General features: G+C 48.5%; 1 protein-coding gene and 1 long non-coding RNA gene across 4 annotated transcripts in view; one reads left to right on the top strand and one right to left on the bottom strand.

The window, feature by feature from the left end:
• Window positions 1-2417: 2417 nt before the first annotated feature.
• Window positions 2418-16390, bottom strand: part of C2CD3 (C2 domain containing 3 centriole elongation regulator) — a 53989-nt gene continuing 40016 nt past the window's right edge. For all 3 annotated transcript variants that reach the window (XM_060274029.2, XM_035115747.3, XM_060274028.2), the window contains 3 exons: window positions 15112-16141; window positions 12882-12993; window positions 2418-3873 (listed from right to left, as the gene is read on the bottom strand). In XM_060274029.2, coding sequence (XP_060130012.2) covers window positions 3712-3873; window positions 12882-12993; window positions 15112-16141 — 1304 coding nt within the window. In that variant the 3' untranslated portion in view covers window positions 2418-3711. The remainder of the gene's footprint in view (window positions 3874-12881; window positions 12994-15111; window positions 16142-16390) is intronic.
• Window positions 3217-5289, top strand: LOC148686065 (uncharacterized). The gene is made up of 2 exons (XR_015949808.1): window positions 3217-3374; window positions 3453-5289. It is a non-coding gene; the product is annotated as an uncharacterized LOC148686065 (long non-coding RNA).

Consider the following 16390-nt stretch of genomic DNA (forward strand, 5'->3'; position numbering starts at 1 on the left):
CCCTTTTATATTTATTTTAAAATTGTGATATCTTAAAAGAGTGAAATGTAAATCGGAAAATGTATAAAATAAATGTATAAAAGCTCAACATCAAAAAAACCAAGATCATAGCCACTGGTCCCATCACCTCCTGGCAAATAGAAGGGGAAGAAATGGAGGCAGTGAGAGATTTTACTTTCTTGGGCTCCTTGATCACTGCAGATGGTGACAGCAGTCACGAAATTAAAAGACGCCTGCTTCTTGGGAGAAAAGTAATGACAAACCTAGACAACATCTTAAAAAGCAGAGGCACCAATTTGCTGACAAAGGTCCGTATAGTTAAAGCTATGGTTTTCCCAGTAGTGATGTATGGAAGTGAGAGCTGGACCATAAAGAAGGCTGATTGCCGAAGAATTGATGCTTTTGAATTATGGTGCTGGAGGAGACTCTTGAGAGTCCCATGGACTGCAAGAAGATCAAACCTATCCATTCTGAAGGAAATCAGCCCTGAGTGCTCACTGGAAGGACAGATCCTGAAGCTGAGGCTCCAATACTTTGGCCACCTCATGAGAAGAGAAGTCTCCCTGGAAAAGACCCTGATGTTGGGAAAGATGGAGGGCACTAGGAGAAGGGGACGACAGAGGACGAGATGGTTGGACAGTGTTCTCGAAGCTACGAACATGAGTTTGACCAAACTGCGGGAGGCAGTGCAAGACAGGAGTGCCTGGCGTGCTCTGGTCCATGGGGTCGGACACGACTAAACGACTAAAGTGCAACATTTTGTGTGAATGTGCCCCTTGTCAGAGATACTGATGGATCCTTCCCTCTCTGCCCTCCGCAAACCTCCAGCCCTTCAGAACTGCAGCTGTAATATTTGGCACTTTAGCTGTGCCACTTTGCCCATCCTTGGACCTCCTCCATCTGTCCAACATCACATTAAGTGCCTGCATTCTCACTCCCCTCCCCTCCTCTTTGAGCTCAAACAATGGAGCAATTTGAATTTGCTGCCTCATCCGACACAAGGCCGGTTTGCTGCGAAGCTATCAAATATCACGGAGTTCCACAACAAGCCATGCCCCCTTCTCTTGAACTGGATGTCCCAGAAATCTAGCTGGCTGGCAAGCCGAGCCTCAGATCAGCCCCTTCCTGCCTTTTGACGGCAGGGCCATGATCCAAGGAACACGCTTGCAACACTGTTCCCGAGAAAAGGAACAGATAAGCTATTTTGACCATGAGCTTGAGACCATATTTTGCACTCTCCTCTTTCACCCTCATTAAAAAATATAGCAAAATACTCACACCCAGGTGTGTGTGTGTCCAGCAGTGTGGAAAATTAAAACTTGTTGGGTGAGTGTAAGGATCATAACGGAGCTATCTATCTTTTCAGTCCGGCAAGGTCAAAATATTTAACAAAGGGATTAGCTTGCTAGATGAACAGGCCACAGTCCAAATACCCCTTGCTGCAAGCCACGGCAGGGGAGAGATGCTCTTGAGCTCAGATTCTGCTACAGGCACCTGACTGGCCGCTCTGAGAACAGGACTCTGGAATGGATAGGGCCATTGGCCTGATCCAGCAACGGCTCTTCTTATGTAGTCCATCTAGGGTAACTTCAGCACACCAGATGAAAAGCTCCGATGGAACAGGGAACCAACAGAATGTTGAGCCCAGGGATATGTTCTGAGCACCTCAATGGAACTGAGCCGACAGCCCCCTTTCCCTGCTTATTTAGTTTACGCATTATGTTTGGAAGAAGGGAAGGGGAAGAATCATTTTTTTGCTGCTCAGTTGGCAGAGCACAAGACTCTCAGTTCTAGAGTCATGGGTCCGAGCTGCATGTTGGGCAAAATATTCCTGCGTTGCAGGGCTGGACGAGATGACCCTTCGTGGTCCCTTCCAACTCTACGATTCTATGAATTGGGAGTCGGAAATATTTGATGACCGACTGAAAATAACCTTGAATGCGGGGAGGGGAAAAGAGAGCTTTTGAGCCTGGGGGCCACATTCTCTTTTGGACCACCTTCTAAGGGACACCTTCCGGCCGGACCAGAAGCAAAAGTGGGTAATGATTGTAAATTTTAGCATTATACGCCAGGCTATTTTCTACACCCCTCTTCTCTGTCCCCCATTCAGGCGAGTGAGAGGCATTATCAGAGTTCAATGATATATTTCCAGCGAGGCAAAAACACCTGGGTTGTGAAGTATGACCAGTGAGGGGTGTGTGGCCTGGAAAGAGTTTCAAGGGCCAGGTGCAGAGATCTGGAGGACTGGATTCGGCCCCCAGGCCTGAGGTTTCCCACTCCTGACTTAAGTTATCTACTAAGCAGATAACGATCTACCTTCCGCTCACTCCAACATCTGCAGCGCTTCCTAGGTGGTTTCGGTACCAGCATTATATGAAGAACTATTGCACAAAACATCGCTTATTGATGAAACACACTTGAGGTCACAAAAATATAAATGCCGTTTTATTGTTAAAAAAAAAGACAGAGAGACTCGCAAGTCTTTAAAAAACTCTTTACAAATAAATTAGCATGATTTCCATTTAGGGCAGATACTTTTTAAAAAAAACTGACTTAAAATATATATATATATGTAAATATGTGAAGAGATTTGTATCCCCAATATTGCCTGTATTTTAACAAAAAAGTGCAACAATTTTATTTGAATATACACAGTTCTGATGCTGGTGGACAATGTGCACAACCTGCTTTGGGTGTATTGAGCAAAGTTTGCAAATGCAGGGCCTATGCTGGGCAAGTCTCCCATGTTCACAGAGCGTTTCATGACACTCAACAGGAGAGCGCAGCTCCAGCAAGGTTCTGGTCTGAGCCCAGGGTCCTTTGCATTGCCCTTTTGCATGCTGTCAAATGTACCCAGATATACATGAGACCCATAACCCCAGGCTGTGTTCTAAAGGACTGCGAAGGTAAGAAACGCAACATGGCAACTTCCATTGCTCACGCTAGACTCTCAAGTGCTGTCTGCTTCTGCTCGGAAAGGCGTTTCTGTCCTGTTTGGAAAACAACGAAGCAAATTCCGTGGCCTCCAAGCAGGTGAGATGCCACACGAATCCCAGGCCTACAAGGGTGGCACAGTAGCTGCTACCTCTCGGGCTGCCAGGGTGGAAGTCTGACCAGCCCCAGACCTTACCGTAGCTCCTCCCCCACGCCAGCGCTGCCCTCTGGGAAACTGGGCGTCTGGTGCAAGGATAGGAAGGACACCCACGGCAAATCTCCAGAATGGTGCAGGGCCTCTCACATTACTTGGTATGGGGGGGGGGAGCAGCACTGCTGCAAACAGCTCCTGGGGTAAGAACACAGGCTAGGAGAAGGAGCTGAACACAGGAAGGAGTGAGAATGGAACTTTAGCTCTTGGCATAGCTCGGATCCAGAAGGTAGGCAGGGAACTGCCGTTGCCGTTACCTGTAACCTAATTCCTTGGCTTATTTGACTAATGCCATGTGTTCTTCTAGGAGGAATGGACAGGCCTCGTACGGGGCTCAGGAAGAGGGCAGGCTGCATCTCTGGTATACAGTAACAGACGTGTCTCCCGCTTTCACGCCAGGCACAGTTCCTCAAGAATCATTTTTCTCCCGGGGCTCCTTAGGATGCATGCTTGCTACGGCAGCCCAAACGAGCCAGAGGTTTACAGCAAGCCGAAGCCTCCACCTTTCTTGGAAGCTTTGCAGCCTTTGAGCCATCGCTGATGGGCCTCCCTGCCCCCTCGTCCCACTACTGCTTTTTGGAGAACTGGGCTGAAAATATCCGAGCGATCCTTCTCATTTCCTTTTCCGGGAGCTCGTCTGGCGTCAGGCTCGGGTTGTGACGGGCCGGCCTTCGGTTAGGGATTCTTCCGGCAGCAGCAGCAGCAGCAGCAGCGGCGCCACTTCCAGCCTGAAACAGAAAGTGACATTGCACCAACTTCCTCTGCAGACACAGAAACTGCAGATCTTTGTTAATCGTAAGAACAGGTTTTATACATCAGGGACTGATTCCAAAGACTGCTGGTCTGGCCCTTCCTTCCTCCAACCTGCCTGGTGGGATTCCAGGTATGCCCTCTCCCCAGTTTCAGTGGCCCACAGTCTTTAGCTCCTGAGCGCAGAATAAAATGAAACCGTACGCCCCTTTCTTCCTTTTTATCCAAGCCTTCAGGGAAACCTAGGTGTCAAGAGTCCTGTTTGAGCACCCATGGGTGTATATTTTTTTAAATTATTTTCAAGAATGACAATATCTAGGTGCAGAAGAATAAGAGGTTTTTCATTCCTCAGTCAGTAATGGTGACTGCAAATGTTGATGAAGGCAATACAGTGGTACCTCTGGTTAAGAACTTAATTCGTTCCAGAGGTCTGTTCTTAACCTGAATCTGTTCTTAACTTGAGGTTACCACTTTAGCTAACGGGGCCTCCTGCTGCCAACACGCCGCAGAAGCACGATTTCTGTTCTCATCCTGAAGCACAGTTCTTAACCCGAGGTACTATTTCTGGGTTAGCGGAGTCTGTAACCTGAAGTGTTTGTAACCAGAGGTACCACTGTGTGTGTGTGTGTGTGTATTGAATTATGGTGCTGGAGGAGACTCCTGAGAGTCCCATGGACTGCAAGAAGATCAAACCTATCCATTCTTAAGGAAATCAGCCCTGAGTGCTCACTGGAAAGACAGATCGTGAAGCTGAGGCTCCAATACTTTGGCCACCTCATGAGAAGAGAAGAATCCTTGGAAAAGACCCTGATGTAGGGAAAGATTGAGGGCACTAGGAGAAGGGGACGACAGAGGACGAGATGGTTGGACAGTGTTCTCAAAGCTACGAACATGAGTTTGACCAAACTGCGGGAGGCAGTGCAAGACAGGAGTGCCTGGCGTGCTATGGTCCATGGGGTCACGAAGAGTCGGACACGAGTAAACGACTAAACAACAACAACATATATATAGTAACAATAGAACAAATAACTACGTTGAGGTCCAGCTCCGAGGGCCTTCTGGCGTATCCCTCACTGCGAGAAGTAGCAAGGTTAAAAAAAAGGTAAAGGACCCCAGACGGTTAAGTCCAGTCAAAGGCAACTCTGGGGTGCAGCTCTCATCTCACTTCAGGCCAAGGGAGCTGGCGTGAAGTAAAGTTACAGGGAACCAGACAGAGGGCCTCCTCAGTGGTGGTGCCTGCCCTGTGGAACACCCTCCCATCAGATGTCAGGTAAACAACTATATGACTTTTAGAAAACACCCGAAGGCAGCCCTGTACAGGGATGTTGGTGTTTTATTGTTTTTTAAAATAAGTCAGACGAGCAGCTTATAAATAATAAAAAATTTATTATTATTATTATTATTATTATTATTGACACACACACACACCCTTCTGCCACAAGACCCCTCCTGCCCTTGAGCACCCATGTTTGGTGATCTTAGTCACCAATTCTGAACACTGCAACCGGTCCTGAGCTGTTGCTAAAAGGATGAGTTCAAAATCCAAAACAGATGACACTTGCATCATTTTTAAACGCCTGTTACATATCTGTATCTATCTGTATGCTTAACTTTGAGTCACATAAACGTTGGTGCTGCTCTCAAGCAGCTCGCTCGCGCTCTCCCCGCTATCTTCCAAGGCGAGGGGTTGCTGTTGCAACAGTTGAGAACGCTGAGGTTGCAGATCTTGCAGCCAGCTGCAGCCGGCCTGGGGCTCTGACCTCTGTACAGCTTTAGCCAGCAAGCAATGCCAGGGTACAGAAAACGAGAAATGTGAACTCGGGCGTCGCCTATAGCCTCCTCTGCCACAGGGTTTGCCCACCTTTCCAACTTAACATGCCTGAGAGCGGCTTAGCGTGTTTCCTGTTTCAACACCAGGCCTGTGAATTCAGGTTGATCGGAGCTGACGGGATCCGGCTTGGTATTCAAGAACACTCGCCTCCTCCTTTCTGGGTCACTTAAAGATAAGTCAGCTGGCTGCTCTCCAGCCCGGGCAGCTGCCTAATGCTGTAAGGCATTCACAAACGCACACACAACGTAACCGGCTGCACATAAATGGTACTCTTCAATGTATATTACACAATATCATACGTTTATCTCATACATAATCAGCATGTAAAGATCGACGAAGTAAATAAAAGTCCCAATAAACCAGTTCATCACAAAGTTCCACCCGAGATTGAGCAATTCCAAATTAGAGCTGTATCTAATCCACATATGCCTCTGTGTACTGTAGTCAAAAGTCCCCAAAAGTCCCAATGGGAGCTTACTGCAGTTCCAACACAAGGATTTCCGGAATAATCATCCTGTTTCTCCCACCTGGGCTTCATCAGTGGTACATGTTTCATAGAATCATGGAATCATAGAATCATAGAGTTGGAAGAGACCACAAGGGCCATCCAGTCCAACCCCCTGCCAAGCAGGAAACACCATCAAAGCATTCTTGACATATGCCTGTCAAGCCTCTGCTTAAAGACCCCCAAAGAAGGAGACTCCACCACACTCCTTGGTAGCAAATTCCACTGCCAAACAGCTCTTACTGTCAGGAAGTTCTTCCTAATGTTTAGGTGGAATCTTCTTTCTTGTAGCTTGAATCCATTGCTCCGTGTCCGCTTCTCTGGAGCAGCAGAAAACAACCTTTCTCCCTCCTCTATATGGCATTCTTTTACATATTGGAACATGGCTATCATATCACCCCTTAACCTTCTCTTCTCCAGGCTAAACATACCCAGCTCCCTAAGCCGTTCCTCATAAGGCATTGTTTCCAGGCCTTTGACCATTTTGGCTGCCCTCTTCTGGACACGTTCCAGCTTGTCAGTATCCTTCTTGAACTGCGGTGCCCAGAACTGGACACAGTACTCCAGGTGAGGTCTGACCAGAGCAGAATACAGTGGTACTATTACTTCCCTAGATCTAGATGCTATACTCCTATTGATGCAGCCCAGAACTGCATTGGCTTTTTTAGCTGCTGCATCACATATAATGTGTATCGAGATTATAGCTATCATGACATAGTGGTTGCTTGCAAGCTCCCATTGGGACTCTTTGGGCCTTTTGACTACACAGAGGCATATGGGGATTAGATACAGCTCTAATTTATGAAAGAACTGGTTTATTGGGACTTTTATTTACTTTGTCGATCTTTACATGCTGATTATGTATGAGAAAAACTTTTGATATTGTGTGTAATATACATTGAAGAGTACCATTTATGTGCAGCTGGTTACGTTGTGTGTGTTTGTGAATGTATTTCACATAACCAAGGTTTGGTGTTGGTTTGCTAATGCTGTAAGGCAGCAATTCATAGCAGCCCTACGGGCTTTATAATAGGGAGACTCACAGAATGCGAGCGTTGGAAGGGACCCAAAGGGTCATCTAGTCTAACCCCATGCAATGCAATCGCAGCCAAGGAATCTCTCGAGTAAGCTTTGCAATGCAAGTGTGGGAAAGGCCAAAATTGAAGCCCCTTGCAGCAGAAAGCATCTTAAACTTGCAACATTTAGGGGGGTCTATAAAACCACGGATGCCTCCAGGCAAAGCCAACTTTACAAGCCAGAAATCAAGAGTTGCATGATTCCATCTGTGCGATAATTTTCATTTTTAGTGACTGAGCATAAACTAGGAGCTTTATCCCAAAGGGAAAGAAGTTGAATCAGATCAGCTGAAGAGTTCAAGAATGAAGGCTCTATAGCAGCCACTGCAACATGGTGCCCTCCAGATGTTTTGGACTACAATTCCCATCCGGCTGAAGTTGATGTGAGTTGTAGTCCAAAACACGCGGAGGGCACCAGGTGGACAGACGAGGCTCTTCAGCAGGGTGTCCTAAATTTGGGTCTCCATTTTTTGGGGACTACAACTCCCAGCACCCCTAGCTAGCAGGGCCAGTGACAATGGGAACTGTAGTCCCCCAAAAAACCTGGATGCATCCTGATCTACAGTAACAAAGCAACAGGCAGCAAGATCCACCGAGGGCTTTCTCGGTGGTGGCGCCCTCCCTGTGGAATGTCCTCCCATCAGATGTCAAAGAAAAAAAACAGCTACCGGATTTTTAGAAGACATCTGGAGGCAACCCTCTTTAGGGAGGCTTTTAATGTTTAATAGATTATTTTATTTCTTTTTTTCTGTTGTAAGCCGCCCAGAGTGGCTGGGGAAACCCAGCCAGATGGGCGGCGTATAAATAATAAATAATAATAATAATTATAATTATTAGATCTGTGCAGGGCCAAATCTTCCTTGCGGGACAGGGAACACACGACACGGCTGCCTTGTTCTGGAGCTCACCTCACCCCACAGTGCAGCTGCTGCTCAACCTCTGCACTCATTTCATCTGTGAATGGCACCAGCTAATGAAGATCACCCAAAATTCGCCATGGCACCAGATGGTTGCTTTCCCCAGCAACTTCAGTTTCCAGCAACTCCACCCTTTTTTTGGGAAGAACATCCTCACTGCATAGTTTTCAGGGCACCTTTTGCGCTCACGTTGTGTTTACGCCATCCCTTGCCAGGGAAAAGCGCTTGGGCAGGTTCAGCTCAGGGCATGTGTGCAAACACCAGCTATCACCTCCCGCGCCTGGCTCATCCTTTTTTCTACAGGGCTTGCTGCCAAATACAGTCATACAGGGACTCCGCGGCTTTTAAACCTTGGGGGGCCACGAGGACTCTTTGCAACTGGTCCAGCGCCCGGGGAGTCAGGGCTGTTGGTCCATTTGCAGAGCAACCTGCTTTGCACGGCAAGAGGTCCCTGGCTGAATTCCTGACAGCATCTCCAGGGCTGGGAAAGACCTTGGGGAGAGCCAAGGCAAAGAAAGCAATAAGGGGCAATGCATCAGATGGGGTGGGGGTAAAGAAGTAGAAAAAAATCACCCATCTGCTTAGCTCTAAATGCACACCCTAAACAACTGACTTTAACTATGTCAATTGTTTAGGGTGTGCATTTAGAGCTAAGCAGATGGATGATTTAACTATGGAATTCCCTTTCTGCACTCAGCTCTCACCTATGGCTCATACCTTGGTTCTCAAATGCTTTGGTTTTCAAACTCTGAAATCCCGGAAATAAGTGTTCCAGTTTTCGAACGTTTTTTGGAAGCCGATCGTCAGATGCGGTTGTCGGCTATTGTTCATGGGGCGCTTGCACCAATCAGAAGCTGCACCTTGGTTTTTTGAACATTTCGGAAGTCAAGCGGACTTCCGGAACGGATTACGTTTGGCGCTTTTGTTTTTGCTATTTATTTTGCGTTTTTGTTTTTGGGGCTTTTTCGGTTAATTTGTTTTTGTGACTGTGTGGAACCCAGTTCAGCTACTGATTTTATTGATTGTGTGACTGCGGAAATGGATAAAAGACCCCCATCCAATCAATGACTATCATCAGTGCAGGGAAGAAAAAAAATTAAATTTTCATTTTTATCATCTACATTATTTATTTTATAGTACAGTACATTGATTATTGCTTTCATTTTATGGATCAATGGTCTCGATAGATAGTAAAATTCATGTTAAATTGCTGTTTTTGGCGTTGTTTTAAAAGTCTGGAACGTATTAATTCGTTTTGCATTACTTTCTATGGGAAAGCATGCTTTGGTTTTGGAACAGACTTCTGGAAAGGATTAAGTTTGAGAACCAAGGCACCACTGTAGAAGCTGTCAGAATGTGACAACAGCCACATCCTGGGAACAACTTCAAGTGGCTGGCTAAACCAGCTGGTGGAATTAGAACTTGAGTATATATATCCTTTTGAGGATAATTCCATGGCTGCCCCATTCAATATCAGATCCTGCTCATTTTATCAGGCTCACAAGGTTCTGCCTCCAGTTTTATCCAAGCAAGATGTTCCCTCTTTTGCAGAAGTTCTTTATAGAGTTCCCCCGCCACTCACCTCCATAGGCCATAGGGTAGCGGGGAATGAACCCATTAAACTTGCTTTGACCTATCATAACTACAAGAACTTTCCTGGTGAAACTTACACCAGCTCCCTGGATTTATGGGGACGGTGTAAACAACATTTAGAGACCAGGCTATAAAAAACCCAAACACCTGACACTTTAAGGAAACTTCTTCCAAAGAAGCCAGCATTCCCTTTAGAAGCAACCAGTTTGCAAGAAGTACATTTGTGCACTTATAAATTAGCAACCAAATGTATTTTGATGTATTATTTATGCACACCAATCCCTCCCAAGATTTTTAGTGCTCTCTCAGCTTTAACAGCCCATCTCCGGCCTTCTTGCTCAGCAGCTTTTAGCCGTAAGCTCATTTGTTAAGCCGACGTCTCCTGCCAATTCCTGAAAATTCAGCAGCAGGGCATGAGCTTCTGCAAGTCCCTGCCCCCATTTCATTCACTGATCTCTGAACCACAGACCTCTCGGCTCTAGATTCAACCCCCGTTCATGCCTGTGTGAATACACCAGAAACCCGCCCCACAGCAGTGATGACAGCTGCCTGCATTTGTGCAAAGGAGTGAGTTGTGTGGAATTAATTCAGATCCACTTTTCAGGGCCATCACAACTCAACAGGCTGATTCAGGGCACAATCCAAATCTCTGGCCAATGGCTGGGGCTTGATGGAGTGGATTAGTCGCCGTTGTATCGACTGTATTGCAGTTTGCAGCGGCTAGAACTGAAAGGGGGTGAGGAGAGAAGAGGGAAGGAAGTGCCTCTTTGCTGTGCCAGCATCCAGGCTGGTAAAGAAGCCTGGATTAGGTCCATTAGCAGCAAAATGACGGCAGCACAGCTGTCTTAGGATCTTCCAGATCCAGTGCTGGCCTAGTCCCATCCCCTTAACACTCCGGGGAGATCCTGCTGGCGACCTCCGTCTCATCCAAATTCCTTCCAGCATGGTGGTGGACTGGGGGGTGGTGGTGGTCCTGAACTGCTGTGTTAGATCCCGTAAACAGAGTTTTAAACATCCTCTGCCCACTTTCTCCACCCCACATCAGCACAGAATCTTCTGGGTCAAGAAAAAAACCCCAACTTGTGCAACTTACAAATTATGCCAATCAAAAACAAAAAGAACCAAGTGCCCTGCGGAATCAGATTTAGGGCCCACCAGCATTTGGCTTCCTCTAGTGGTTTGGTCACAGGCCTCCAGGAAGCAGGGGAAGGAAAGCCACAGGCCTCCCTGTTGCAATTTCTCAGCACCTGGCATTCAAGAAATACTGGCTGCCTCTGAGCACAAAGGTTCTACCTAACTGTCCTGGGTCAACAACCGTTAATGGCAACCTATTTGCACTTAATTTGCTAACTGTGAATAACTCCTCCTTTTTTCTGTTAATGGGAAGGGGCACCTCTTGGAAATCCTTCTTCCACTCAACCCTGCTTCCGACTCTCATCTCGCATTATTGGCCAAGGGAGCCGGCGTTTGTCCACAGTTTTTCTGGGTCATGTGGCCAGCATGACAAAGCCGCTTCTGGCAAACCAGAGCAGTGCACGGAAACGGCGTTTACCTTCCCGCGGTACCGGTACCTATTTATCTACTTGCACTTTGATGTGCTTTCGGACTGCTAGGCTGGCAGGAGCTGGGACCGAGCAACGGGAGCTCACCCCATCGCAGGGATTCAAACCGCCGACCTTCTGATCGGCAAGCCCTAGGCTCTGTGGTGCAACCCACAGCACCACCTGTGTCCCGGGTATATATACACTGGGTACCATCTTCAAGGTATTTATGGCTAAAAGCTTGCTTTCTTAGAAATATCCTCTGGATGCTGGGCCTGGCACTAGACTCCAGGATTGTGAGGACAGTATTCCTGCGTGCACACAACTCTATCTGTGGGCCCCCCAATGCCTCTGACTCTGCAAAGCCCTTTCCCTTGCCAGGCCCAGCCTGCCCAATTGTACTTGAAAGTCCTAGTTATTGGCATCCGTCCACCTCGAGAGACAACGTAGTGCGCCTCCGGGGTGAAGTCAAACCACTGAGGAATCACAGCGCCTGGTGTGGCTGCAGAGACCAGTAACTTCTAACTGCTGCCTCATGCAATGTTTTCGTGACTTCCCTGGGGTACAAGCCTGGGCAGTGTGTCTGGAGGTCCTGGGCTGCCCTGATGACAAGACCCCCCCCTCTGTCTTGCTGATGTGGTCCAAAGGAAAGCAGATCAATGCATTTGGCACCAGGTTGGCTGTGGGAGTTGCCAGAAGGAGGCGTACAAGGCCTCAGGGTCTCCACCCTGGATCTGTGTAGCGTTTACTCAGCCTTTTCTTCTCCCAAAGATATCCCACAAGGCAGTGGGTAACTGGCTCTATTCGTGGTTCGTATCACTATAATCTATGGACCACAGCAATGGACCCAAGTCCTCTCCCCCCCCTTTCTTTTTAGTTGGGGCAGGGCCATGGTTCCTCTACCCCCTTTCCATGTAAAGCCACCACATATCTAGGTGAACGACATTAATAATAATATTGTAATAATTTATTATTTATGCCCTGCCCATCTGGCTGGGTTTCCCCAGCCACTCTGGGCGGTTTCCAACAAAAGATTAAAAATACATTAAAACATGAGTCATTAAAAAACTTCACTGAACAGGGCTGCCTTCAGATGTTTTCTAAAAGTCAGATAGTTGTTTATTTCCTTGACATCTGATGGGAAGGCGTTCCACAGGGCGGGCGCCACCACCAAGAAGGCCCTCTGCCTGGTTCCCTGTAACCTCACTTCTCGCAATGAGGGAACCACCAGAAGGCCCTCGGTGCTGGACCTCAGTGTCTGGGCTGAGCAATGGGGGAGGAGACACTCCTTCAGGTATACTGGGCCGAGGCCGTTTGGGGCTTTCAAGGTTAGCACCAACACTTTGAATTGTGCTCGGAAACGTACCGGGAGCCAATGAAGCTCTTTCAGGACCGGTGTTATATGGTCCTGGTGGCCATCCCATAAAATTCAAGGGGAAAACAAACAAATCGCTCAGCCTTCTGCCTAGGCTTCTGCTTGAAGGAAAGGCTGGGGAGAAAGCACAAGAGGCCATTCTACTTACTTTAACAGCAGCAGCAGCCGGTGGAGAAGGAGAAGTGATGCTGAGCAGCCGCATGGAGGCTTCCAGATGCTGTGGTGGAAGGAAGAAGTTGGGGACGACCACGGGGTCAGATCTGCAAGGCAGAGTTAAGGAAGAGACTCTGGAAGCAGGTTAGAACTCCTGCTGGTGCCGCACTGGAACAAATTCCTCTGCAAGCCCTCCTGGGAAAAGGCAGAGGCTGCGTAGCTCCTGCATCTGCTGCTCTGGGTCTGTTGGTGCAAGGTGTCCACTTTGTGTGCATGTCCACAGCAATACCTTCTGCAAAAAAAACCCTTTTTGGGGTGGATAGGTGGAGAACAATACTGGGGGTGGCCATTCTTACACACAGTGCGACTCTCATCTCAAGCAGACTGCTGGGCAGTTTCTGACAACCTGGGGAAGTGCTGGCACCTCTCTTTGTAAGACTAAACTTCCTTTCTTACCCGAGAGGCCAACGTATCTTCTGCCTCTGCGCACAAGAGTGCTATGCCTCCAATTTTAGCAGACAGCAAGATGCTGCCTTGTAGCAGCTCAGGCTATGTGCCCATCTAGCCGAGTACAGTGGTACCTTGGTTCTCGAACGGCTTGGCTTCAGCTCCTCAACGCCACAAACCCGGAAGTGTTCCAGTTTGCGAACGTTTTTTGGAATCCGAACATCCGACGCGGCTTCCGATTGACTGCAGGAAGCTCCTGCAGTCAATCGGAAGCCACACCTTGGTTCTCGAACCTTTTCGGGAGTCGAAGAGAGACTCCCAAAATGGATTAAGTTCAAGAACTAAGGTACCCCTGTATTGTATAACTGTTGGTGAGTTCACCCCCCAGGTTTTCCCCCTGTTGCCTGCTACCCCAAACTTTTTATGTCTGGAAGGGCAGGGGTTGAGTTGGGGGTGGGGTTTCCACCTGCAAAGTGAGTGCTCTAGCAATGATCTACAGTGCCTCTCCAAACCATTTTTCTGGTGAAGACCTCTGTGCAACTCACTTTAAGCTGGGTCTTTAGAAGCCAGGATTGTGTGCTGCCCAGATAGCATTTCTTCACTATCTCAGGTTCTGTGTCCGAGATCATTTTAAATGGAAATGAGGGTTGCTCCTCCACTGACCTATGGGCCCTTCATCTTGCGTACCCCTAGATGCCGAATCTGGCTTAACAGGAAGAGCCAAAATGTGGCATCATCATCATCCCAATCTATTTCCCCCGCTAGAAATCAGTGTGGTAACAAAAATCTGCACCACCTTGACATTAGCTTCCTGTGAAGGCAAGTTATGGAAATCTTTAAGATCTCAGCAGTGAGAAGGCTCACTGTCGGGGAATCTTAATGTTACTGGAGTGATGTCCCGGGGTTGCATGCACTAATCCCAATCCAGTTACATCCTGCGGTCATTTGGCTGCATGGGGCTATTTTATCACTTGCAATGCTGAGGGCACATGTGGCGCTGCTTCAACAAAACGTTAAAATTTAACTTATATAAGGTGGAAGAATCATCTTCTGTTACGCAACGCCTCCTCCCAGAGAACACAAAATAAAAACAGGTAAGTGGAACGGACAGGCGCCGCCACCCATAACGAACAATCACTGTACCTTGTTCTTGACTGATCACAGACGAAGCTTTTTTTGCAAGGAGGCAAAGCAAGGTTAGCCAGCAACTTAAAGCACAAGCTTCAAGCTGGGCCTGTAGGGCAAATGCTACCTAGATTCTGATCCCCATCTAATGTGGGGCAGAGGTTGCAGCCAGCCCTAACACCGAATTTTGCTCCGTGAAACCTTTTCATGTATAGAAGCTGTGTCTGCCACAGCTTGCCCTGTTTTCTGCCTTCCCCAACTTGTTGCCAACCAGATGTCTTCAACTGGCTGAGGCTGATGGGAGGTGGAGTCCAAGACATCTGGAGGGTACAAAGGTTTTTTTTTGAGGGGTGGTGGTGAAGGCTGCATGTTAGGCGGCAAAGAAGAAACCTGGTCACCGAGCTGCAGTTTCTGAATGGAGGCAACACTTCTGGGCAACATGGCTAGCAGCCCCCTCCTTTTGAAAAGCCACTTCTGCTCTTAGATAACCCCCGTCAGGCTGCATGGCATTGAGGGCCTTGGACGCGACCTGCCTGTTCACGCTGGCCACAGCCAAAGCTGGACCAAGAGAAAGGAACAGACTTCCTGGGAGAGTTTCGCTGTTTATTTGAAGCCCAGGGGGCTAGCTCAGTTAGCCGGGTGGAAAAGGATACAGGACTACACTGGGCTTCAGAGGCTTCTCCGACTCCTCTGGTGAGTTTTCATGGCTCTCGTCAGAGCAGCTTCCAGAATGCTGTGCAGCTCCCACCGTCCCAAGGCAAGCCTCTTCGCTCAAACGCCTTCCTTCCTCACCTCGGGGGCCGCCCTCTAAGCCCAGCCTGCCCTCTCTCGTCTCTGGAACACAGTGCTTAGCTGCTGCAGAGTCCCCATCACCACCACCACCACCGTCACATGGAATAAACGGTTCCCCTTCCTCTATCTTGCCCCCAATTTCCTGCGCTCTTCCCCCATCTTCCCTTTGCTCTTCTTCTGCAGCCCCATCCTTTGTTTGGCTCAAGGCTGAGATGGGAGCAGGCGGCAACGGCTCTTCCAGACTACCCTCGAGGTCCCGCCTCCTCACATGTTCGTCATCTTTGTCTTCTCTCAAGGGGCTGTTACTGGATCTGGCGCTGCTGGGCATGCTCTGAGGGTCGTCTTGGGTGAGGCTGGACACGGGGCTGCTTCTGACGCTGCCTTCTTTCAGCGAAGGTTCAGCAGTCCCTGCAAGCTGATCAGCGCCCATCATGATCGCAGGATCATGCTCTGGTTCAGAGACAAGGCTGGACCAAGGGCTGGTTCTGTCCGTCATGGTGGTGATTTCATTCAGCGTTCTTGGTTCTATGACGTCCTCCTCATACTCTTCCTCTTCCTCCTCCTCACTGTGAGACTGTGCAGCGCCTTCGCCTTTCTGGGTAAAGCAAGCAGGTGAGGGGTGGCTGCTTTGGGAATTGGCTTGGCCAAGGAATTTGAACAGCATGCCTACCCCGTAAGGGGATTCGCCAAGAGGGAGCGAAGGCTCTTTGTCGACACAGGTACTTGAAGGTTCGCTCCTCGGGTGGCCTTTGGGAACCTCAGCCCTGGCAGCATCTTCTGTCTTGTGAAGACCACCCTTGCCGAGGGAGGCAACAGCGCTTGAACACTGGCTGCCATCCACACAGGCACCCACAGATCCTTCGGCATTCTTCCCCATGTTGTTCTGCAGGTCTGTAGGAAGGAAAACAGATTCAGGGCGTTGCTAAAAATGAACCAACACCAATGGGGGAAAAAGGCCAGGGTTCCAGTATTCAAGCAGAGGCCAATAATGCCATGGCTGTTTCTGCAGTGCTAAAGCACGAGGAATGGAGTGGAATAATGATTTTTGTGTAGCTGGGTGATGCATCTAGCCCAGCGCAGGTGTGACACAGGCTTCCTTGGAAGTTAGGAGCTGGGCTTGTGAATCAGGATCCAGCCTCA

The sequence above is a fragment of the Zootoca vivipara genome, chromosome 4 (genome assembly GCF_965207765.1).
Source record: "Zootoca vivipara chromosome 4, rZooViv2.hap1.1, whole genome shotgun sequence".
In the NCBI taxonomy this organism is placed as follows: domain Eukaryota; kingdom Metazoa; phylum Chordata; class Lepidosauria; order Squamata; family Lacertidae; genus Zootoca; species Zootoca vivipara.